General features: G+C 34.2%; 1 protein-coding gene across 3 annotated transcripts in view; it reads right to left on the bottom strand.

The window, feature by feature from the left end:
- LOC131056059 (pectin acetylesterase 8) overlaps nt 1–27,704 on the bottom strand; it is a 252,809-nt gene that overhangs the window by 148,975 nt on the left and 76,130 nt on the right. For 2 of the 3 annotated variants that reach the window (XM_059209803.1, XM_057990383.2), the window contains exons 3-5: nt 23,230–23,359; nt 20,573–20,652; nt 18,921–19,007 (exon numbers count right to left, since the gene is read on the bottom strand). In XM_059209803.1, the coding sequence (XP_059065786.1) occupies nt 18,921–19,007; nt 20,573–20,652; nt 23,230–23,359 (297 nt within the window). The remainder of the gene's footprint in view (nt 1–18,920; nt 19,008–20,572; nt 20,653–23,229; nt 23,360–27,704) is intronic. The other variant, XM_057990392.2, reaches the window with a different exon arrangement.

Below are 27,704 nucleotides of genomic sequence, written 5' to 3'. Positions count from 1 at the left end.
ATCCCTTCCCTTGTTAGTACTGTTTGCACACACGACCTACCAAATCAATAAATTAAGGCATGGGCCTTATTTTGCAAGCAAATTTCAAGATTGGAGGATGATACAAAGAAGAGATACAACAACAATTCATGGATGCAAATTATAGAATGTTTTCAAGACAGAGGTGGTGATGACATGAAAAGAGGAAGGCAGCCCTTTCCCTCTTGAATAAATGGTACTACCCCAAGCAGGAAAATAAGATTGAAGTTTGTTGGCGAAAGACATAAAGACTATCAAGGGTGCAAGTTCTTGTTCCAATTCGAGATGTCTTCACCGATCCAAAATACTTCGAGTTCTAATATCTTGTAGCAGCATGAAGATCGTCACAGACAAAGGATGATGTAGTTAGAGTCGTGTCTTCGGACACATAGAATAATTTCAATTGTGCATTTGTAATTTTGTTTTGACAAGTTACATGTAAAAAAAAACAACTTTGTAATTGCAAGTTAACTCATCACTTGCACTTTTGTAATTACATGTAAAGCAACTACAAGTTGAGTTCAATTAGGACTATAGTTGGAATAAGTCATGGTGGTTGAGAGAATTTCTCAAGTTAGTTAGGATCCTCCCACCTTTTTCTCAAGGTTCCTCTCGTATAAATACTTGAGGGGATCTATTGTAATTTTTATCTTTTGGCAATGCAACAAAATTTTGTCAGTTCGTATGTGCACTCTAAGACTTTGAGCTTAGATGTAAATCAGATTGCTTTCAATAAAAGAGGCAAGTTGTGTTGAGACTTTGTGCCAATTCAAGTTGTTATGTGACGACATTTTCTGAAGTTGATTGTGATTTTTGTTTTATTGTTCAAGAGGGATTTAAATTCAATCTTGCAGACTTTGAGCTGCTAATTGTATTTAGAGTTATATGTTTGGTTTTCAGATTTGGTCTTGTAGACTTTGAGCTGTTTATCACATTTGAAGCTAGTGTGGAAAGATCAAGTGGGAAGATAGCTTGTAGACTTTGTGCTGCTTCTATTTTTAAGACTTGTGCATGTAAGTTGAAGTGCATCATGTAGTTAGACTTTGAGATGCTACATATTGTGCTTGGTTAACAGAAAATTATTTAAGAAGGTTGATAGGAGAATAGATAGTTAAAGACTTTGAGCTTTCTTTCTGTTTTCTTGTCTCGAGGAAGCAACGGAGGTCTTTGTGCTTTCATGGAAACTTTGCTTCCCTTTATGTTCCAAAAATCCTATAAACAAAAGTCTCATTTCTGTATTTGTTGTTATTTATTTCCAATTGCTATTACTTTTCTGTGAAGAGAAAAGAGTATAGTTTTTCTTGAAAGAAGAAGAAAGACTGTTGTCTCACCCATATTAAATTAGTTTAGTTTGTAGATAGGGGAAGTCTTCCTTAAATTAGGAGAGTATCATACTCACACACTGTGGCTGAAACCACAATTTTGCACATTCCCCAAGTGTACATTATTTTCAACCAACACTTCCTTATGTCAGGCACGCGCCTGACATCTTATTTGCATGTTTACACTTTTAGCATAAAGTTGATCTCTTTTGTTTGGTTTCCATTGGTCTGCACTGAACCATATCTTTCTCATTCTAAAATTTGTCACTACACATCTTGCACACCTTGGTGAATCTCAAACATTAATTGTATCCTTGAATATTACACAGAAGGCCAACAACAACCACAATAGTCGAGCACAACAAACTTTTGGCAAATGATCATGGATTGTAACAAAAAAACTTAAGCAATTGAAATATTTTGTATACCTCACATGTGTTTTCTTTCCTTTTGAATTGATTTTCTTCTTTGTTTTCAAAAATATCATCTTGTTGTGACCTTTTCACACATTGCCCCATTGCGAACAAGGACCCCCTCTTTTTCTTAGGTGTGTAGTTGTTTTCTAGGGTTTTGTTAATTTCGTAGTAGTTTTTGATCTCTGGAGTCAATTCACTTTCAGAATTTGATTAAGTTGCAATCTAAGCTAGCGTTGATGAAGGGTCATTAGGATTGAGAGGTGGAAGCGAAATGCACAACATTGACAATTTTGTAGAATGTTGTCAATATTGTCGAAATGTTGTCAACCGGATTGCTCAGCACCAACAACAAGTCAAAGTTCTTTTTGACAAGAAAGCAAAGCAAAGAGAATTCCAAGTTGGTGATCGCGTGTTGCTTTGGGATAAGCAAAGGGAACCATAAGGTTTACATGGAAAATTTGATTCTCTTTGGCGAGGACCTTTCACTATTCACTGTGTTGCTGGAGAAGATAGTTTTACCTTGGCTTATCGTGATGGTACACCATTTGCGCTGCCCTATAATGGCCAGCATTTGAAGCATTACTTTGAATAAAAGTTCAAGGTAACCCCTTTTAAATAATGTCCAGTCTTTTTTTTTTTGGGTCTTTTGCCTTTTTGTTTGTTTTCGCGTTGATTGCCTCTGTAGCCCAATGGATAAGAGGAAGGCACTTAGAGATCTGGTTTCTTTCTTTCACAATATTAAAGGATAAATGAAAGAATTCCCCAGTCAGAGCCAGTTGTCCTCATTTTTGTTTTCAAAAATGTGGACTATAACATAGAAATTTTTGTCAAAAAATAAAAATTTTACTCTATGGAATGCTTCCCGAGGTAGAATTTTACTTTTACCCCTAGATTGGACTAATCCTCGATCCATCCTTAAACCACGTTTCGAATTTCATCGCCTTTCGAGTTCATTTGTTTTGTTTTTCTTTCAATTTCGGGTTTTTTCTTCCTCATTGCAGGTGGGAAATTTTCCTTGGATTGCAAGTTTTATTTTTCCCTTTGTTTTAGTGTTGTAAGCAAATTTTAAGTCACTTACAAGTGCACTTTATGTAATTTTTAAACTTGTAATTTACTTTTTATTTCCCTCTTGTTCCTTTTTATCTTTTAAGTCATTGTAGGAACTTTTTGAACATATTACAAGTGAACTTTAAATTATAAAATTAAAATAAAACTTGTAATTTATTTAAAAAGTTTCACTTAAGTGATTTTAAGTTATGGTAGGGGTTTTTGTCCTCCATTGCAAGTTTTATAAAGTTATTTTAAGTTGTAATAGGGATTTTATTTCCCTATTACAAGTTTTATTTTTAAGTTATTTTTGTGACCCGTAAAAGGAATTTTATTTTCCCTTTAATTGTCTTTTGTTGAGTTGTTTAAAACTTGTAAAAGGAGTTTTATTTCCCTTTTACATGTATTTTAAACTACTTGTTTTCTCTCACAAACCTGATTTTGCCTTAATGCATGAAAAGTGAATATTTTTAAACAAGCAAATGGGTTTTAGAGAACCAATTTCATATGTTCTTTGCAATTTTAAACTTGTTGCCCTTCCCCAAGAACTCGACCAGCTATAGAAGTTGGATTTGTTGAAAGATTCCAACGATTTTTGTGAAGAAATTCAAGGAGAAGGAAGGCATTTTGATTCCTAACCTATTCTCATGCATCTTGAAACTCTTTTTGTGCTATTTGGAAGACGTTTTGCTGATTTAGTGGCATTCAAACAGCAAACACGTGTTTCATGAAATGCCACGATTTACTTCATGAAGTGCCACGAATCTTGATTCTCCTAAGTCGTTTTGGCTTGTCTTGCTTAGGCGTGGAGATTGAAAACTTCATTTGACTGATTCATCATACATTTGTTGGACATTTTGCTACATATGGCATTTTCTTAAAAACGTGGCTAGGGTTTTAATCTTTTTCTTTGTCTATTTAAAGAGATTCAATCTTTCCTTTCAAGGATTGCTTCTTGTTCTTGGGTGGACGTTTTGTTGATCAAGGTATGTTCTCTTTTCTTGTTCTTCATTTTCTTTCTCTTGTTTAGTTTGTTTTAGTTTCCTTGATCAAGTTGTATATATGTTAGTTTTGTTTTGCTCTTGCCTAAAATCGGTTTTTGTGAGATATTTTCCCCTTTGTTCCAAGTTTGCAAAGCAATTTTCAAATTGCATTGTCTTTCCCCATTTTCCCTCTTTGCTTGCATTCGGGATTTAATGAACTGATTGCAAGTGAGATGAAAATAGTTGATCTACCCCTTTGGTTGAAAAATCTTAACCATCTTTTGTTGGAATTCCAAGTTTCAAAGTTGGAAGATACTCATCCTTTCAAAATCAGGTTTTTAAAAGTTGATTACAAGTTGAAAGTTCTTCCCATTTTCATAAAGATGATCTTCCCAAAACCTTTTCATTTTCACTCATATTCATTGCCATCATCCATACATACTATTCCCACCATTTCCTACATGTCAAAATCTCATTTTTCACTCACTACTTCATTTTCCTTTTTACAAGTATACTTGCTTTCAGGTTTCAAAAGCTCGATTGCACGATTGTTCTTCCCCACTTGTATACTTGTAAAACGTTCCCCAAGATCCAAAATTGGTCAAAAGCCAAGTTCCAAGCATCCCTATTTATTTCCCATCTTCCTCTCACAAAGTTTTGAAGTGCAAGGAGTTAGAATTTTTCCCATTTGAAGAGGAAAGATGATAGTTGTAGCTGATCTTGATGTTGTTTTGACACTTTTAAGTCTTCATCTCAGCATACCAGGTTGTTCTTCAATGTCAAATTTACCATCATTTTCCCCTCCAAAGAAGATGAAATACAAATTTGATAAGTACTAGAATGAGGTCTCCCCTTCACAAGTTTCCTCTCCTATGGATCATATCAAGGATACAAAAATAGGGCATGTTGACATGTCAGATTTCATCAAAAGGGTGGAGGATCCAAAGGATAGCAATATGCAGCAATTGTTGGACAGCCATATTCACCATGCTTCTTCTTTTCTGGTGGCTACCCTAGAACCCGAGTTCGTTCTTTCTTGTGCTCACCATTTTGACAAGGAGACAAGGACCATCAAGAATGATGATGGAGAAGCCATAATCCGTCTTGACGCGGGCACCATTGAGAAAGTTTTCAGAATCCCATCTACTGCCCTATACATGGATATTTCCAAAAGTAGTGCAACTGATTACTATGCCAAAAGGGAAAAGGATTGCAAGTGCCACATTAACAGGTGGATTCATGAACCAGGAGTAGCTCTCACAAGGTGGGCCAAGTTGCATTGTTGTGATTTCAAGTGGGAAATCGGAGACACCATCACTCTCCTTAGCAGGATTTTGGGTTTGGAACATTCTAATGTTTTCGAACCCTAGATGTATCAATTTATCATATTCATAAGGCAGTCCCATCACATCTCTTGGGGAGAAGTAATCAGTGACGCTTTGTGTGAACAACTTACAGCAGTTCCTACCACTATGAAGTTCTATATGAACTCATATCTTGTGTATATAGCAGCATCACTTAGACATTTCCCTGGTCTTTCTACCAAGGGTGATCGCTCGCTTATACCTATGTGGAAGTACTATGATCAGTTGCCCTTGAGGCCAAGCAAATTGCATTACAAGAGGGTCCAAGATGCTTTCTTTGGTCACTACATGAGTCAGTTTGACAAGACATTGAGAAACAAAAGAGTGTCAAACGAAGCATGGGAGAAGGTGAATGAGTATGGTTGTTTGTTCCTTCAGTTCTCGACTTTCATATACATGAGAGTTGGATTTTACAGTGGGCAGCCATACATGCTTCCTAGATACCCAACCCATAAGATTATTCTTATGGAGTTGGGAAGACAGATCATGGCTATTCATGCATATCAATCGGTCAAGCATAAGGTTCGAATGGGAATCTCTTCAGCTAACCCATTGAAGATTGGTCGATATTCCCTTATCATGTCTACCAAAGCCAAGGCCATGCAGACCGAGTTGCAAGAGATCAAACTTAAAAGGTTCAAGTCAAGGGCAGATTTTGACTACCGAGGCATGAAAGAAAGGATCAAAAAATCCTTTATACATGTGCATTGGATAGAAGACATTTGGGCGGATATTCGTATAGAAAAGGAGGTTCATAAGATAAACTGTTGCAGGCTCACGCTTGAGCAGATTATTGATTTGAACCTAGTGGACATTCCGCAAGGAATGATTGATGATGGGAATATGCTTGATCCGAAGTATGTTTCACAAAGAGTTGATGAAGCCCCACTCTCATTAATTCAATGGTCACACAAAGAATGCACATCCATTCTTGAGAGATTTCAGCCTATCCTAGCTAACACCAACACTTGGCTCAAAGGTAATGGTGTTAAACTTATCGAGATCAAAATTGGTAAGGAAGATGACTCTACAGGACCCCTTGGTCGCAGGTCCGAGATTCAAATACATAACAAGGAAGGTGCATCATCTTCGGGCATTAGAATTAAGTTGCAAGTGAGTCGAGCGATGGTAATTCCTCCTGAGGAAGCAACAGTTCGTGGGAAGGAAAAATCCCGGCTTCATATTCATGTGATTGATCCTAAAGATCCAGAGGAAGAACAACAGTCAGATGATGCTCCTAAGTCACTAGCTTCGGAGTAACCTCATGAGGTTCCTTCCTCAATCCCCATGGAGCTACCTTTATCTCCTCTTGACACAGTAGTGGATGAGTCCCCTCATAATGTTGTTCCAATTTCAGCAGTTGAGCCACCTCTTGATCATCAACAAGAAAGTTTGCTGGAAATCTTCAAGGATATTCCTGCATGTATTCATTTGTCAAAAATTGATACCTTTACTTCCGTCTTTGAGGAGTTTATGAGACAATCCTCATGTCCTTTAGTTACCGAGCAAGCCATGGTTGCCATCCAGACAAATACTTCCCCCAAGATGACCACGGCTGATAGAAACTGCTTCTCCTTTTCTTTCAACTACTACTAAAGGAAAGCTAATGGCTTTACCTCCATGGCTCAGTTCTTTCACTCCCAAGAGAAAGAAGCAAAAATTTTCTCCTGATGTCTTTGATTATCAACAGCTTAAGCAATCTAGACCCAAGGTTGCTAAAAGAGCCAAGACAATCTTAAGGGTAATAGTTGACAACAACAAGATGAAGGTGGCTGAAATTGTTGAACCTCTTGTAGACAAGCCACATGAGGAGATGCAAGTTGTTGATTACAAGGCCACAAGGGTAGAGTTGGGTAAGCAAACACATGAAATAGTCAAGCATGATGCCCAGCAGTCCATAGCTTCACTAGTACAGCAATATGATGAGCTTCTAGCCAAGAAGGACAAGCTGGAAGAGGAGAATAGGCAACTTGTTGCAGCTGTCCAGAAGATCACTAAATCCGCCAGTGAAGGGAGCCATCCTTCAAGTTCTTCCAATCCATGAGAATCAATTCAAGGAGTTGAGAGAGCTGCTCAAAAGGTACAAGCATTGGAATCTTGGGTAGATCAACTTCATGATTTATGTACATAGGTCTTGAAGGAGGTTTTTCAAATGATGGTCATATTGAAGACCATTGAGGAACAATTGAACCAGGTTTCTGACACTTTCAAACAGGACTTGGAAAAGGTGGAAGATAGCTTGACAACATGGCTCAAGATTCCTCAACAAAAGTTGAGTGTTCTTCTAGAACATCAGGTTATTCCTTTGAGGGTTGTGTATCTAGAATACTAGGAGCTCTTGGAGAACAAAGCCCTTGTTCTAAAGTCACTTGTTGAAGACATTGATGATGCCATGAGACCGCGAGTGGAATTATTTCAGGATATTGGTTCTCATTGTGAGAAAGCTTCTTGTAATATCATGGATCATAATGGGGAGTTATTATCAGAAGAAAGGGTTCTCTCAAATCTACAGTTGAAGATTCATCATGAGTGGAAGAGTGAACCATTTTCAGCTGCATCTATTCAAGCTTTGGTTACATACCAAGTCTTCTTACAAGAAAATAAGTCTTCCTTTGAGAAGAATAATGCCACAATCCTTTGTTGCAGCGATGTTATTGTGAAAACCATAGATGAAAAAATCGTCCAAAAATCAGCAAAATCGTGATTTATCGAGAGTCTATATTGCAAGCGATTAAATCTTCCAAAAAATCATGAAAGATTTTTTTTTTTAAATCGCTATGTTTAAATAGAATAAATCGCATGCAAATGGGACAAAATTCGCGAATAAAAAAGCGATGCTGGTTTTTTTACACAACCCTAAAAACCAAGTTTGTTTTTATTTTTTATTGAAAACAATTTCACCGATTTTGTTTACCCTAAGCACGACGGCCGACGCAATTTGTGGATTGTGTGGATTCGAGGGATCATTATCAATCAACGGGAGCTTGTGTATATTCAATGAGATCTAATGATTTTAACAAAAACGATTTCACCAATTTCATTTTCCCTAAGAACATGAAAGGATTAGGAGAAATTTAGCCAATATAGGTCTTCGATATGTGAATCTCTATTGTAAGTGACTACTGAATATAACAACGTGCATTACAAAATCGTGATTTATTCTATTTAAACATTACACATTTCTAAAATGATTGCTTTATAATATGTTTTCTAACTATGTATTTGAGTCAAACTATTTAAACATTACACATTTCTATATGTATTTGAGTCAAACTATGGTTTCTATATGATGGAAACCAGTAATATGTTAATATATTCTATAAATTTAATGTATGTGTGTTTTTTTGAATATTTTAACATTATATATTTACAAATATTCGATAAGTTTGCCGATTTTTTCCTTTTTTTTTTGCCGATTCCCGATTTTTTTAAAATTTTGGGCCAAAAGATTTATTGCCGATTAAGATATTTACATCTTTGGTAAAAACCATGATCGTAGCAAAGAATACCTATGAAGCAAATCCTGATGAGCTGCAGATGATCATCCAAAAATTTGAAGGATTCATGTCTACACATGCTGCAACATAAGTGTTTTTCAACACTTAGCTGTATTTTCATAATTGTAATTTCTTAAGTCGTAGTTTCTCTTTTGACATGTTTGCTTGTAAAAACATTTTGTAAATTGCAAGTTAAGTCATTATTTGCACTTTTGTAATTACGAGTAGACAAGTTACAAATCAATTTAGAATAGGACTTGTAACTTTGAATAAGTCATAGTTAGTTATTGAATAAGTCTTGGTGGTTGAGAAAATTCCTCAAGTTAGTTAGGATCCTCCCACCTTTTTCTCAAGACTCCTCTCCTATAAATACTAGAGGGGGTCTATTGTAATTTTTATCTTTTTGAAAGCAAGCAAAAACTCTGCCAAATTTGTAGCAAAGAAGTCTTTGAGTTTTTATGTGTAAATTGAAGAATTGAAAGAAATAGAAGAAGATTACTCAAGTGTTGAGTCTTTGTGCTACATTCGTGAGTTTGTGTTTCATATTATCTTTCTTGCAAGTGTTTCTTAGAGAGCTTAATCGAATTTGATTTGCAGTCTTTGTGCTGCAAGTATTGGAGGTTAATATAAATTAGAGTAAATATTCTCTTGGAAAGACTTGTAAGTCTTTGTGCTCACACTTATTCTTCAGAGAGAGATTAGAAATAGATTTTATGATAAGAAATAGTTGCGAGTCTTTGAGCTCATAGTAGTTCTTACTGTTTTGTGTAGAAGGGAATAAGATATTTCAGACTTTGTATTGCTATAATTTGTTCTTGATATCATTAGCATAGAAAAGGGTAGATAGGACTTCATATATTCAAGTCTTTGAGCTTGATATTGTTGTCCCGTCCCGGAGGAAGTGACGGAAGTCTTTGAGTTTTCAAGAAACTTCATTTCCTTTCTCTCATCTTATTTCAAAAGGTTGTCATTGTTGTTCTAAATTAACTTGCTATCACTTTTCTATGAAGAGAAAAGGATGTTGGCTTTCTTGAAGAAAGAAGAAAGACTGTTGTCTCATCCTGTTTAGTTTTAGATTAGATATAGATAGGGGGAGCCTTCCCTTAATTAGGAGAGTTTTACTCACACACTGTGGTTGAAACCACAATTTTGTATATTTCCCCAAGTGTACAAAATTTTCAACCAACAGTGACAAAGTCAGACCCAATGGTGTGGATCATCAAACAAGTCCGACTTCACAATGCAAATCGTGTCCAAAGTCCGACTTGGGAATGCAAATCATGATAAAAGTCGAATTTCCCAATGATGCAAAACATTCAATAAGTTCGATCTCAAGACAATGCAAAACTAATGTAAACTCCGACATCAAACAAAGGAATTCAATACTGTCATAAAGGCTAACCCAATGGTGTGAATCATCAAACAAGTCCGACTTCACATCGCAAAGTCTATTCAAAGTCCGACTTGGGAAATTGCAAAACATAATCACAGTCCGACTTAGCATAATTGCAAATATTAAGCAAAGTCCGACTTGGTGAATGCTCACAGACCTTGTTCTGATATTCAAAATCAGACTTGAGGAGTTCGAATTTCCAGCCTTACGGAAGAGACTAAGTAACCTAAATTGAGCGAATTTTGTCCATTAGTGTGCTTGCAATCAAGTGAAATATAATTTGAAAGTTAATAAAGTGTGCATTTTCAGTGTAGGAGAAGTTTTTTTTCAAAGATAAGTGCATTTGAATTCCGAACATATTAATCCTCATTTTCTGATTGAAGTATTCATCATCTTTGTGATGTTGTTAGCAAGGATTTTGAGGTTCTAATTGATTGAATGCATCAAACTTCTTGTGATTTCAAAGCTCTCATCTTGCATCAATATGTTTCTAAGTCTTCTTTACATCCTTGCAACCTTGTAATATAAGATGTTCTAATTTTCAGGGGTAGATGTCAGCTCCAAGAGGTATCTCTCGAAAGGCTCAAATGAAGTACAACTACAAGGGAGTGTTGCTCGAGTCCAAGATTATTTTGAAATGGAAGAAGGTTGGAGACACCAACCTTGGACATGTGGACATTGGAGACTTCAAGAAGCGAATTTATGGACTTGATGGTTGCTTACCATCAACAATAGCAAGGAAGATAATGCGTAATGGAATTGTACAAGCAACTGGTTTTTCCCTTGCTATACAATGCAATGAGCTAATGGTGGAGTGTGCAAAACATTACCAGCCTCAAGCAAGGCAAATACAGGCTCCCAATGGAAGAGTGTCAGCATATCTTGGAGAAGTAGCAATCGAGGAAGCATTTGGAATTCCTGATCATAATTCTGCAGTTTACAAATCGAAGTAAGATGCATGGAAGATTTATGAGGCAAAGACTGAATCCTGTGTGGAGATAATTAACAGCCAGTGGTTGGAAAATCCAAGGGGTCATGACTCTAAGATGCCAAAGAATCTCTTGCGCATTGATTACAAAGAAGAATATGGAGATCTTGTCCTTTTGTTGAACCGAATCATGGGAACCCCTCAGGCTTCTAATTTTGAGCCGTGGATGTTCTATTACATTGAAGAAATCACAATTGGAGTGAAGATGATAAATTGGGCTAAAATAATGAGTGATAATTTTGATGAGCAATTGAGGAATTTGGAACGCACTCAATCTTTCTACATGAGCTCATATGTTGTCTATGCACTAGAAAGGAGTTACAAGTACAAGGGATTGATATGGAAAGGGATAGATGGAAATAAGAAAGATCAAGTCAGGGTGTACGATTGTTACCCACAATTGCATCTACATGAGAAGTTGCATTTCAAAAGAGCAAATGATGCCTTTTCAACGTACATTGTCAGGACTCTACAAGGAGGTACTCATCAAAGATTAACACAAGAAGATAAGGATTTGGTGAAGAAGTTCGGTTCATGGTACATTCAATTTCCCAAATTTACATATATTCGAGTCCAAGGATTTGTGGGCTGTCCTTACAAGCTTCCAAGGTATCCCACTGATAAGATGATTTTTCTTGAGGTCACAAGGTAGTTGTCTACATACGACAAAATTCAAAGAAGCAGGCATAAGGCTGGAGTAACTTTTCATCTTGTTGTTGGGAGGATGATTGAGTCATGTCCTTTGATGCAAGCAGCTGAGAAATCTGATTAGGAAATACAATTCTATCCTCTTTCCCTTTATAAGTCGATCTAATTTTGATCCTTATCATTGCATTAAGACGATAAATGGAAGAAGGTATAAGCACAGAGTTGATCTTGACGATTATTGGGCCAAAGCAGCAGACGAGTTTGAGATTAAGAAAAGGATGTGGTCAAGATTGCCAGCGAGTTTGATTAGAGTATGTGAGCTTTTCCCCCTGCCCAATCAACTTGAAGATGATGGAAATTATGTCCAAGTCCATTATGAAGAGGAAAAGAGTAAGCCACTTCCTCCAATTAATTGGTCCAATCCTAAAATATCAGACTTATCTACATTGATGAGACTAGTTTTGAAGTATACAAGGTGGTGGGTTGATCAACAAGTCCACAAATTGAAAGAAATAAATACTTTCTTGACCTATGAACTAATGGGTGATTCAGTGTCACATTCATCCGATGATGAGGAAATGACTGAAAGCACTAAGAGAGATTGCAGTAGGCGAGGGGGCAAGAATTCAAGGAAAAGGAAAGATTTAGCAAAAAGTTCACAAGTTAGAAAAGGAAAAGGAAAGAAGGATGCAAGTGAAGAATAGAGACGGAAGAGACAAATGGACTCATTCTTCCACTAGTACCTCATCAGTAAGAGAAATTGGCTCATCGGGAGACAAAAGTATGACATTAGTTGCTGAAAATGAATCACAAAAGGAAGCTGAGTTGAGATCTCCAATTCATGAAATGCAGAATGTGAATGCATCTTTAGAATCAGTTCAGCAAGAAAATCAAGAACAAGATATTTCTCAAGATAATGATATTCCCATTCAAGATTGAGCAGGAACAATAGCAGTTGAAAATTTGGGTGATACATAAATTCCCATTCCGGATGGAGATTTTGATGAGGGAATGATTTCAGCACTAAAGGGAATTCAAGAGACTAAACAATCCGATGGAGGCATGGAACAGTCCACCATACCTGAATGGTTAAAAGAGTGAATGAAGAAGAAGTACAGCCAATGGACGATTCAAATGAATTCCTAGCACGAATTAGTAAACTTGTGGAGAAGAAGAAAGCAAAGAAATTCTCTAAGATCACAAGAGATAGTTCAAGGTCTCGCACATTGTAAGTTGCGGTTCCAAAAGTTGACAAGGAAAAAGAAGACATCACTCCCAAAGAATATGAGGTAAGGACAATTGATTTAGGGCCTACAATGCAAGAGCAAGAGGTTGAAGATCTGGATGATTTTTTCAAATTCATTAAGGAAAGATTGAGAAAAGAACGAGAAAAGAAAAAAACAGTTGGAAGAAGAGAATCAACAATTGAAAGAATGCCTAAAACACTTGATGAAACCCGTTAAGCAGGAAGATGAGACATTTGTCCCACTGATATCTCTTCCAAGAGAATCAATTGAGAGTTTTGAAAAAATGAGGGTGACAGCAAAAGAAACAAAGGAATGGATTGAAGGCTTTTCTTACAAGGCCAGCAAGTTTGTGGAAGAATTGGTGCAAGTACATGGAAAAGTTGCTACATTCATGTATAGAATTCAAAGCATGGTAGAGTTGTGGGAAGATTTCCTAATTGTGCAAGATAAGACAAACCCATGTTTGTGTGTGTTGAAAGAAACTTCTAAGCAAGTTTTGGTTGATGGAAGTGTGATAGAAGTGAAGGACATATATGACTTTGGCCACTGGTATTGTGCATTGATAGCAAAAAAAGAAATCTTTGAGAAGATAGGTGATGATTGTATTCAACTAGAAGGAGTGATCAAATGAATTCTAAATAAGATATTGGTGGCAATTGCAAAGATGCTTGGACAAGAGGTGATTAGTGAAGATGATATGAATGTTAAAGGTGTAGAATAACTTTTTCAAAGTTACAGGTCCTATTGTGAAAGATCACTTGAACAAAGCTTATTCATTCATGTTCTTTGTGGACAGCTTTCAAGGACGGGAATTGGAATGGGAGAGGACATTTGCCACATGTGTTGATGACTTGGATGTCATAGAATACAAGTTGGATATCACACCAGGTGTACCAATGGCAGAAATTGGTCTTGTTGTGTCTAGGCTCATTGAATTTGCAAGCAAAGAAAGGGATAAGGGACACATCATTCTAGATGAAAGTTTGTTGAAAGATTAGATGGCATGGAATTTTTCCATTTGTTCTCATTCCTCGCATTTTGTGCCAAGGAAGGTGTTCATTTTTCATTACTAGTTTGGTCAGTTAGTGTGTTGTAACTAACCCTAATTAGGGTTTAGTTGTCTTAATCTTGGCCATCAATTTTAAATCAATTTGGGCCCTTTATTTGTAATAAGAGCTCTATATAAGACTTGCTCACTTCCTTCGTAATAAAGGAGACTTATGTGAAATTGTTGCCGAAATACTGCCAAAGTTAATACAAACTCATTGAAGCTTGGTGAGCTTGTGTTATTTTGCATATTAGCATGGTTTCATATCTCTCAAATTTAGATTAAGAGTTGTTTTTGCATCAAGTTATTTAGTTGAATGGAAGGCATTGTTGATGATTTATGGTGAAACCTACATGTTCTTACCATTTGTGGTTTGTTGATTGTAAGCTGCAATGCATGGTTAGACTGAACTCCGTTTATGCTTAAGTTCAATTGATTTACTATCATTAATTCTCATTTCCTTTGGTGTCAATGTGCATGAGAAATTAGAAAATATTTCATATCTCCTTAGAAGATTGCATCAACTTTGCGTAGTTGTTCCTAATGGCAAAACAAAGTTTTAATTGGTTTCATTAAGTCATTGATAATTTCTTGCATTGATAGCTTAGAATAGAGATTCCTAAACCTTCCTCCCTTTTGCATTTTATTTCAAAGAGAAAATCCTAAGTCATCTAGAAGGGAAAGAAATTGATTGAAATCCTAGAACAATTGTGTAAGTCCCTTTGTGTGGACCAGCATTATCACATCTATAAACTGAGCCTATCCAAGCATTTTAAGTTGATCATTTGCATTGTAAACCTTGGGGTCTTCTTGATTGATCATAACTTTTAGCATCCAAAATTTCCTTGTGCAAGAGAGGATAGGATACTCCGTATTCTATTCTATGTATGAGGTGCATAAAAACACAGACTTTTATTGATACACTACAAAGTCTAAATTTAAAGTATTCAAATGTTTTCTAATATTGATGTTCTTAGTGCTTTGAATGAAATGATTGATGTTTACACAATTTTAGAATCAAGCTTTATGAACATAAATATGAGAGATTCTTAAGGCAATTACGGCTTCATCAAAACCAAAAATTCAGCCAATATAACATACAGTAAGCAGAAATGCTAAATCAGTTAGTGAATATGATGAGATATATAGATGCTTCTTCTCCTCAATCACAATTTGATAAGACCTGGATACAAATGAAAAACCACTCGGATATGACACTACCATAGCCACAATGCATCTGATATGGCATGAAAATTTTGGTGTTTTGGATATGTATCCAGGAAGAATCCACAAATCCAGATATGTAATGCCCCAATTCAGGACATCAAGATATACGATTAAGATAAGTTTTAATTAAAGATTTAAATTTATTGCAAACATTGTATCAAAGGAATTTCGATACCATTATGGAATGACGGCAGCAAATGTTGAGCAATGAGCAGAAGGAGAGTGGACTACATAAACAAGTGGAATTATCTACTTGGCACCAAATTATGTAATATAAGCGGCTCCTAAGCATGAAGGCACGGTTCAGATATCCGGATAGAAGAAAGAAAGGAAAAGTGCGATTGAAGATTGTCGAACAAAGATTATTGATATAAGCGATTGAATAAGGATGGTTGAATCCATTTTCAATAAATAGTGACAAGTCCAATATAGCCGACAATAGCACAAGAAGTTATCGACAAAGGCATGAACCAATCATAACATCGACAAGGAATATGTATGACACGAGGGCAACGTCAAAACATCCATTGCGATTAGTCATAAAGACAATCAATTTAAGGAAAGAGCATCTGCTTTAGTCAAATGCAAAATAATTATGGATTATTAGCGATCACAGAATTATATTAATCAAAGGGGATGCGATTACCTAACATGCTCACGGCCTAAGTGAGTAAGATAAAACTAATACATCGACTTGTAAGAAAGCATAAAACAATCATTAAAATCAAACTTCTCTTTAATCAATAGGCACGAACCATTAATGAAGAGTCACAACTCTCAACGGACGGGCAGAAGGAAGTATATAAGGCAGATCAAAATCAAGTTGGTCGGGAAGGGAAGAGGAGGTATGGATCTTCTCAGAATCGAATATTTGGTTTATTAGCAAATTCGGTTACAGGCATCTAAATATACATCAGAGACGACACCAATATCGTGGCAAGAATACACACTCAGATTAGACATAACAACTTCATTCCTCTAAGCAATAACACTATCTTTATCGCATACACAGATTGTCATATCTGATACAACAACACTTTATGGTGGAATTGACATATTAGACACAATGTTGGCGGATCATTACATAATTCTATTATTACATCAGAGAAGGCCTAACTATATATCTGTATATTACAGTGGTTTTTATAACATTGGCAGATTGTTCATACATAATATAATATGATTTATTATCAATAAATATATACATACTTAATCCACTGGCATATTTTTTTGTTTTATTATTAGAAGTGGCAGTAATTTGGGCACATCATTCACAGTATTACATAAGTTTAAAGGAATTAATCTCTTGTAATTGAGTTTATAAGTTAATTGTCCCTACTTCTGAAGTTAGCCAAATAAGGGGACATTACAGGATATGTACCAGATATGTGTATAGGGATGTGATAGGTGTACCCCAAAGTATTCTATAATAGTTACTTGAATGTATTTAAAAGCTAAAATTTTATTGAAATCAAAGCAAACACTTATTCATCCCGTTTCTACAGGGTCAAACACTGCCTTAGAGATCTTTATGTGGGTCTGATTCCCTATTCTTAAGAAGTCAAATATTTCTGATTTAAAATTTTATTATCAATTTATTAATTATAAAACATTGTAAGTACACATGCAGAATAGAGTGAGAGAGGAGAATATGTAATGTCCCCAACTTGGTTCAAGACAGTTTTAATCGTAGTTAATTGATTCCAATATATTAACTCAATCGATTAAGAGACAAAACTATCTTAACATCAATCCAACTTAGGATGTTCTACCTTTTTTGTGTGTCTATCAAGTACTAGCTATCTTACCATACTAAATAATTAATCATGATAAATCATTTACGCATTTATTAATTTTTAATTAATAAATAAATACTTTTATTTTTAGTTAATTAATAAATACTTTGTTTTGGTGATTTAATAAATATTTATTTATTTACTAATTAATAACTACTTTTTATTATATTAGTAATAACTGTAATTATTATATTAATATTTATTATTATCCATCTTTATGTTATCCCTCATTGATCATTCTAATTATATAGATACATAAATAAGTAAATATAGTAATGTGGCAGACAAATCTGACACATAACAGATCTGGTATGTCATTCTTATGTTCTATACATTGGTTTTACATATGTTTCACTCTTATACTAGTATTATGTAATTTGCCTATCTGAGAATTTCCTTTATAAGTCTGCTGAAGGTCAGTCTAAAAGAATAATTTCTGAGTTATATTCCCACATAATATCATTACACTATATAATAATTATAATTACAGCTTTATTATTATTATTAAAACTATATTATTATTATTAAGTTTATTAATTCTTACATATAATGTCCCCTACTAGGTTTAGACCTATTTTAACCCTAATTAGTTCATATCAACATACTTATGACTTAAACCCAATTGATTAGGAGACAAACTATCTTAAACATCACCTTTGATCTGATTTATAATCTTATATTAACTTATTCATTCAAATTACTATTTCTATATATATTTATTATTTATTTTCAATCAGTGTATATATATATAAAATACTAGAGGGCAACTCTTATAAATTATTATAATAATTACAACCATTATATCATTCCCTATAATTATATTATTACTTATTTTAAAATAGTATCATAATATTTGTTGTACTGCAGACATTTCATAAACAAATTGTAATAATTACAATTTTATTTCTATTATTATTTTTATTATTCTTCTAAATTAATTTCATTATTAATTCTGTATAAGAATGCAATCGTCTTAGTAACCTACTAATAATAGTTCTGATCTGCTTAATAGTCTGAGTATTATTGCAAGCAATTGTGCCATTTTTGATTGTTGTGTTTGAACGACATACAATAAGGGTGCCATCTCAAATATATGCCCCTTTGGGATTGTGGATACGGTATTTGGGCCTTCGGCCTTCCTAAGAACTCTTCCGACTGGAATAGAACACATTATATAAACCCCCTCCATGCCCTCTGGCAATGACATGATTAATTATATATATATTCCATCGGGTGTGACCATTTGAAGATAGAGACATCTTTATTTGCTAAGGTTGTAAACGCACCACTTCATCATACTAACCGATGTTCTTATCTTTATGTTGATCTCCCCTTCCCATATGTAATTGGTTGGCTATATAAATTACAATTAGCCTTCTTGCCAATCGGTGTATGCTGGTAATTAATCACTATTGTAACATCTCATAATTGCTGATCATAATATTACTATACCTAGTATAGTGTAAATTCCGTATAGCTAATATCTTAATAACGCACACCATCGAATCTGAATCCGCACATAACAATGGAGTGCATATGAAAGTTTGAGGTGGTTATGCAAAGTAAATAAAATTAGTTATCTTTACTCGTATGCACTCACTGGATATTTATTTTATTATTATTATTTATTTATATTACTTATATTATTATTATTTGATAAATATGAATTTAATATTAAGAAATATAAATTTTATATTAAATCTTATTTGTTATTAATAAATAATAATCATATATAACAATAATAATAAATAATAATCATAACAAATAATAATAAACATTAATAATTATATATTAGAGGAAAATCGTGAAGTCTCATAAATTAGACGATTTTCCAATATTATTAAATGTTAATTAATAAATGTTTTAATTATCCTATTTATTTAATCACAATAATCCAATGTCCAAAGAAGGGTTATGACAGAATACCTGATCAACTTTATCCATACCCTTGGCCAAGAGGTCCTCCATGACAGCTTTCCAGACTCTTTGACCTCTAAAGAAAACTTTGTATTCCTAATATATCATGAAGAAAAAAATATGCTTATAAGGGCATTTTGTGAACGAAAAATGTCATGTTGATGACAGTCAAATTAACACTGATCAATAATTAAGGCCATCTAATTAACATAAAAGAAACAAAAAATATAAACCATAACAGAACAAAATGGATATACAAGAAAATACAAAGTCATGTAATGGGCACAATTGACTGTTTGGAATCATGACAATAAACAGCAACTGTGGACATGAAGTTTAAGGATTGCATACGCAATGAATTTGCTAGTTACTCAGGGTTTCAAATCATTTTACGAGGAATAACCTTAGAGCTACTTGTAAAAGATGGATTTACTCAATTATCAGATGCTCAATTCTATTTGAAAATCTAACAATATATTTCAATAATTGAAGAATAAAGAATGTAAACATTTCAAGTAACCAATACAAGATCAGTACTTTAACTATAAAAATGTTGATATCTTAAACTATAAATATTCTAAGAAATCCTGTTGCTTAAGAAATTTACAAATAAACTCAAACTGCAGACTGCACTACTAAATTTACATGGGTTGTAGATTAAATTACTTTCAAAGTTTACGTTTCCTCGTCAACTCTTTTTTTTAGCATTTTATGTGGGAGATTCTTTAGGCAAGCCTTTGGTAACTATTTTTAATGATTGTACTTTGAGTCCCATTGACTTATTTCGGGTCATTGATGAACATTAGCATGGTATCTTTTGTTCTTTCCAACACTGAATTGTATTAAATTACAGTAGGATGATCTTCTTTCTTTTATGATAGCATCACTGTATTAACAAACTGTATGATTCAATTTAGGAGGCTTTGTATTTCATGCACAAATTGTCAGGTATATAAGCTGTAATGGAAAATGAATTGCTCTTGGAGAATTTTTGTGTCCTTTTGGACGCAAATCGTATTGGTGGCATAGTTGGTCCTTATGGTGTTGAAAGATTATGAGTAATGGTCACACATAATACTCTAAATTGACCACACTTTGCAATAAGGGTTTGATAGTCACTATATATTTGGAAAGAGGACCAGAGTTTCTTAAAGCCTTGATGTAGATGGGCAGAATTTTATGAGTTTCATTTCTTTCCTAGATGGGATCCGTTTGCTTGGACTCTGCATCGGAGGGCTCTGAGTGTGTCAATCCTGCACATAGATGTTTATACGTACTCAGGCTTGTTTACAAGATTAGTGATTCCCAGTTGCAAGGTATTTAATTTGGTTCAAATTTGATGTTCCTCGTCTTTTTCTCTTAATTATATTCTCATTCGTTATTATTTTATAATCAAGAAAATCTGCGGTGAGAAGGTTCATTACTACTGTTGTTTACAACAAGCAGCGTTATTGAAAGACCATCATATAATTTGGCTTAATGATGCACATAACGATTTAAAAACTGCTCTGCATAAGCCTCTTTAAATTCTAATATAAATTTGTCCTTTCAACTAAAAAAAAGAATTCATCTCTAGAACTCAACTATAATAGTAGAGGATTGTGATTCTGTAATCCCAACTCCAACAAAGAGTTAACCTAAAATATATAGAATTTACCCACCTGATTTTCATCTTCAACATCTCCAGAAAATGAAGCTCCGTCACAATAACGAACTTTGACTCTATTCCAATTGTGAAAATCTGCCACACAAGCTTTTATCAAAAAGCCAAGTATAGAAATATGTACATATTTTTTCAATGCTATATATAAACCATACTAACACCTGATTTCAATGAAGCATGATTGGAGCTCAATTATATCAGAATCTCAAGGCCATAAATATTTTTTGTAACTATATTTCTATATAAAGCATGAATAGGGCAAAGAAAAAGTAGCTACATGATTCAAAAAATGAACTTTTCAGAACTAAACAATTAAATCCAAATTATTGCATATGCATGATTTTGCAACAGCCAAGAGTTGAGTTACAAAAATATAATTTTGCAAAGATGCCATCCTTTCAGGATATCTAACTTGACATGAATATAAAATTAACAACAGTATTCTACAATTTCTACTAATTCAAGGGTTAATTGATGGTAAGAATAAGAGAAAATAAAAGAAATGGCTTGTGCCTGATAGAGGTGGAAAGCTAAGTTTTAGTGGGGCTTTCTATTAGCATTTTAATTAGTAGTTTTAAGTGCACTAGAAAATAGAGCAAGTGTGCAAAAGAACAGCTCTTCAAATTAGAAGGGGACACTCTTTGTATATAATTTTTATTTACAATATTTCCTAGGGTGCTTCATGCTTATGCTAAATAAAATTTGGCGTGCACTTAAACACTAGGAAAAAAAAATTATGCTTTTAGACTGAGATAAATTATATGACTACACGCTTGCATTGTTCAACTAAAAGGAGAGATTTAACTACACAAGTGCACATAAAGATTGGATAAGCTTAAATACACAAACATGAATGCTTTGTAAATTAAATTATGAAATCAGTATAAAGGCACAATCTTCAACTTAATAAAACTTGCAATACAAAGCTTGCAACTTGCTATAAACAATTTCATTTCCCTCAACACACATAAAAAATATTTCAATAGCAATTTAAAGCAAGATAGGGGTAATAAATTATATTAAAAGAATATAGAATTTTGATAAATAAGCTTTATATAACCTTTTATTAACTTTAAAAAATAATAGTGCAAATTCACAAAAAAAAGGAGCAAGAGTGAAAAGAAAAACCCTCAATGTCTATACAGAATAGAGTACAAAACAAAGACAACAAACATAATAACAAGGGCCAACCCCACACAACACTAAGTAGCTAAAGCAGTCCTAGCATAGGGAGGATCTTGATCATCAGGTTTTCCCTACACAACTCTAGGGATAGCATCTTCAATAAGCTTCCAACCATTGAGAGTGCCCTCCTCTTCAAGTGTATCTTGTAGCTAAGCATGGATTGGGTAGATGGCTAGATCTAGGAAAGGATCCTTGCCAAAGTTAGGCCACCCAATACCATGACCAAGAGAGGAGGCAAAGAGTTATTGAGAAGATTGAGGCCATCCTCCATGAGCCACATTATCTCTGGAACCTGAAGGATGAGAATCACAAAACTAGGATCCTTTGTCATGTCTAGAGGACTAGGTGCAACCATGCCTATGCCTTTGAGGAGAAAAGGGATTTGAAAGGACTTTTGTAACAATGCAAGGAGCATTCCCCCAATGATCCAACAACTCTTGAAGATAAGCAACTGCAAGTGCAATTTTTCAAGATTTTGGAATTCCAGTTGTGATGTCAACTATGAACCCTTATTTGAAGTTGCTACAGCTAACTAAAATTGCAACCTTGAGCTTTTTTCCAGGTGACATTCGAAGATCTGGATGCTGTCAGGTGGTTGACTTGAGGTGGAATTGCTAGAAGATGGCATAGTGGTAGTAGGCACATTTATTTCCATTCCAAAAAGGATCTGAAAAAACCCAAATATTATTTCCTTCATTGTCAACCACAAACCACAAATTCATTATTGCAGAAGGAAAAGGTCAGCATCCATCTTATTGGGAGGAGATTGACAGTGCCACCAAGGGTAAGACCACATCAAACAAGAAATCTAATCAATTCTTCTTTTGTTAGATCAGCAGTCCTAGATCTCCATTAATACTCGCGGCACTTGCATATGCAAAGAACTGCATTACATTCCTATTGGCGCCACAACTACAAACAATATCATTGCATATATTTGAAGTTCACACTAAATTATTCAGATGCACCTGCTGGTCAACTGTTTCATCATCACAGGCATTATTGCCTTCAGTAGCAGCCTCCAAAAACTTGAGGACTGTGCCTGTCATGCACATGTTTTCTTTGTTAGGGGACATTGTTTTAGATTGATTAAATTGTTGTTGAATGGTGCACTTCTCCAAACAAGAGCCCATCGGAACGTTACTTGGTTGTTGGTTATTGCTATGCCCCATACTGTCCTCAATGTACTGTTCTGTTTTGTGTGTCTGCGTGAGAAAAGGGAGCAATTTGTGGGGCGCTGGGATGAAGTATTGTTAAGATGCATCAATCTGAAAACTTGAATAAGGCCTCTTTGATGTACAATCACTTGAGTTGATACAATTTCACTGTAATATCCCTGAGTTGAGCAAGGTCAGACTTGCCTCACTATAGTGGTGCGGTAAGATGCATTGATTCAATATTTTGTTAAACATGAAAAAACTGAAATACACACAGATTTTAAATAAAAAATACAAAAAATAAATTATTGACCTGGATTTTCAGAGGGTTGGTTGCTTAAAATGCCTGAAAACTGGATTTGTCTTTCCATATGCATAGATGAACCCAAAGCACTATTCTTACGATCACCACACGATGCTAAAGTCTCACACCATCCTCCACCCTATTTGTCAACAGTTAAATGAGCAAAAAGCAAAACAATATTTTACTCTTGCAAGAAAAAGAGGAAATAGAAATATCCATCCAAAAAATTAGTAAACTATTTTGAGAAAAAGTGAACAATTTGATATGGTAATTTCCAATATAAGCTATGAATGTCTGAACTCTGAAAACATTATGAATAACAATAAAGATACATACTCCATAAAAAAAGTACAGTTCCGTCTGAATAACACAAAGGGTTCCATTGTCAGTATGCTCCAGATCATTTTCTAAATGTTATCAAAATAAGAGAATTCATAAAAGAAGAAGCAATGATTTTATTAGAAGCAATGATTTTATTAATACTACAACTTGTCCTCACATTATATGGATATACATAAGTAAGCATAAGCAATCATGAAGACACTTTAGCATAGTACTTTTACAGACTTTTTAAACATAATTATTTCATTACTGTATAAACTTGAAAGGACCTTCTCCTCACAAAGGAGAGGCAGGTCAGCACCTCTACTTTTACATCTATTTGCAAAGAGTTAACATCTTTCATTGTGCTTTCATTCTAGATATAATATGGTCTGATCTGTCTAAAGAAGTCAAGTTCTGCCAACTGAAATGGAGGATGATCTCTCTAAATGTGGCTCTACATCATCCTTCCTAGAGAAAAGATTTTACAAAATGTTCAGTGTTCCATATTTCTCGCCACACTACTCCTAGGTCATCAATGTATAATCTAGTTGCAACTCTTTCTCTAAACCAAAATAGAATTGTCCACTAGACTGTATTTAGATGGTTGCACAAGCCAAATGGGGATTATGTTATATGCTTATAATCCAAATTATAGGACAATAGTGATATTTAACTTATCCTCTTTTGTAACACTAAATGTAAACATGATATTTGTGTTAAAGATGATAGGATAATTGTTAGGAAAGATCACTATTCAAAACAGAGATATAGAGAAGCAATTAAAATAGAAAAGCATATGAATAACCTTGATAAGGATTATGGTTTAAGTCTTCATGAATTGTGGAGATTCATGGTAAACCTTATGAAACACAATCTCAAGGAGACAAAACTTGATCTTTGCCAAACAAGGCTTCAATTTTGTGTACGGGAACCCCTTCCTTGAAGCCAACAATGGGATAGTTTTTTCTACTTACCTTATATATAGTTTGAAAATGTCATGAAGTTATCCTTGCTCATTTCTAAATAATGTCAAGATTTAAATTGTATTGAATCCTTGAAGGAAAGTCATGTTGCACCCCTACAAAACTCTTTATATTGTTGGCATTTTAATTTACACAATTTAATGTGAAACAAAATATCCCTTTGTACTAGAATTAGAAAACTGTAAGTATGTAATATGAACAAATTGAATTTAAGAACTTTCGTTTTGTTTCTTAGTCTAGAACTTTCTTTTTGTTTCTTAGTCTAGACCACAAAGCATTTTCAACACATCTACATTAGAATAAGAAATTTTTATATAAATATCTATCGCAGAAAGTAATCAAACATGACTAAGGATGCTTATGATTTGTAATTCGAGGCAAAGATCAAAAATCATAAGTTAGACGAAATTGAATCCAAAACACATAAATGTTAAGTATTAAAAGATTACACATGAAGTTGTAAGACTTCTTTTGACAATAATTGGAAACAAAGCGTGCAAACATTATCAGATTGTACTCAAAACAAAAAGCACTCAAACATCAACACTTGAAATCAATGAGCAATAATTTCAGCAATATGCATGCCTGAGAATTACCACCAACAAAATAAACGCAAAAAGGCACTTATTTGTGCTATTTATAAAGAAATGCATGAAAATAAATAAATGGATTTAACTACCACTTCTATCCTAGGAATAGCTCTGCATGAATGCAGGCTTTATATAGATTAATCCCAGTCACTAAAAATAAATCTACAGCATGCAAAGTACTAGTTAAACTAATAGTTGAGATTATCACAAAAAATAAAAATATAATTCAAATTTCATAATATTTATAATTGTAAAAATTTAATAATAGATTGTAATGTCCCCTGATGAACTAATTTAAGTTTTGCCTTATTTCTTAATAATTAAATGTCTAATATTGCAATGAACTAATTATCCTTAGAGAATTGCATTGAATTTGACAAATGGATATGTATATATATATATATATATAGTGTTAACTCAGTTGCTTATCAAAGAATGTGGAATTCAATCAGTAATGTTATCTAGTCTCTTTATAATCATGTGGATTAAGTATATGATGGATCCCAAATAAGAAGTATGTTTACTCACCAATTGTATGATGCAGACCTGTCTAAAATATCTTCGAATCTATTGATGAGGAAGTTTGCACTTTCTAACAATGCAGAATAAAATATACCAAGTATATCATATCCTCTCTTGAATAAGGAAATCTCATATGCTATTTGGATTGATCAAAGGAGACGACCTCAAGGTTCTAAATGTCATGTCTTGACTGCACTTGTATAATCTTAGGGAATAATGTGATTTGCTAGTAATCTCAAAGGGACTTATGCATCTGACAAGCAGGTTTGCATCTGATATGGAAATCTGAGTGATGTTTTACTTCATAAATAGATCAAATAAATATCAAAAGATAGGGTTCAAAGAATCTAAACTAAAACCTAGGGACAATGATAGTAATGGCCGATGCTGTAGATAGACAGATTCCTCACAAACTAATTTTTGTTTGACTAGAGGCAACTCGCAGTGTTGCAAAAATAGTGCAATCTTCAAAGGAAATTAAATATTTTTAGACTGTAAACATGCATTCAAGTACCTAATACGGGCACAACTCAGATAAATATTCACAATTGAACTAAGATCATAATCAGGTTCTAACCATACACAGAAACTTACTAACCATACACGGAAACTTACAATCAGCAAATCCCCAATGGTATGAACTAGAAAACTATCACATATCCTTGTATTTCACCATTAAAATCACTAAACTTTGACTAATATTGATGAAAGAAACCATGCAAACAGGAGAAGACAACTGGTAAAACACCATACATTCAATGCTTTATTCATTTTCTTCAACCACCGGTACAACAACTCCTATTCAGCAACTCCTACTTGACCACAAACTACTTACCGGATACCAGCTACTTAATTTTACAATGAGAAAGACACTGGCCTTCTATAGATATTACATTTGGAATCAACGACCAAGATTAGATTCATTCAATGGTCCAGATTGCCTTCTAGAAGCTCTAACAACATTTATTTAATGATTTTGACAACTTTCTAACCACTTCCTAACTGTTTCCACTACAGGACGAAAGTTACACACTTCTTGACACAAAAAGACAAAATAACAGCTTTTTTGTCACATAAGGACAAAATTACCAGTTGGATAAATAACTAACTTTTGGCTTTTATTGTATAACATTAAATTGAGCCCAAAAGTTGTTATTTTTACAATAAATTAAATCTTTGTTTACAATTAATCATATTCCAGGTCATGATTGGCTTTCATCTAGTTGTTTCCATATGTTTCCTACAAATTCTCTATAGCATTTCTCTAGAATTAGTCATTGTTTTCCAAAAATTTGGAAATGACACCCTCTAGATTGTGATAATGGTTCTCAATACTTCATTGCCATCTCTCTCACACGTTCTTCATTGTCAAATTTTACAAATTGCTCTATCAAAGCCATTTCTGTGAGCATGTTACTTTCAATCTTCTTTAGAAAGACATCATCTTCAAAATTTTGATCTTTTGTTTCCCATTTTTTCTTAATCAATCATGCGACGGTTGGAAATGATATTGGAAATCCTCAAATCACTAGCCCTCATGGATGATTCATCAACCCTAGCCCTTCTGCAAACTTCTCTGGATTGTCCATCCTCCAACTCCTTTGGTGGTATCCATCCGGCATAGACAAGTAGGTTGTATTACCATTGTGAACTTTAAGAATTTTAGGGTTGGCCTTTCAAGAAAAGTCATGAAACCAACACCCCAGGACATCTTCCACTTGATCAATAACAATATTCATTTACATATTCCATGTGGGCACACATCATAAAATTCCATCACTTGGTCATTTACTCACTGAAGGATTTGTCTTCTCATTTTGATAAAAACTTGGTTGGTATAACTCCTTGACCTTCATACATGGATTTGGGAAGGAAAACTTGAACTTTTTAAGAAAATCAATACTTATACCATCCCTTGGAAAATTGGACTTTTAATGATCATTGGGAATTTCAGTTCTCAGTAGAGGGTTTGGGAATCAGATTGGAAAACTCTGTTTCTAAGGACTGAATTTTGGGATACATGAAAATTTAGACATTGGATGTTGCTATGGGGTTTACCTCCTTT

The sequence above is a fragment of the Cryptomeria japonica genome, chromosome 8, assembly GCF_030272615.1.
Source record: "Cryptomeria japonica chromosome 8, Sugi_1.0, whole genome shotgun sequence".
NCBI lineage: Eukaryota > Viridiplantae > Streptophyta > Pinopsida > Cupressales > Cupressaceae > Cryptomeria > Cryptomeria japonica.
This window is presented reverse-complemented; position numbering and strand designations above follow the sequence as displayed.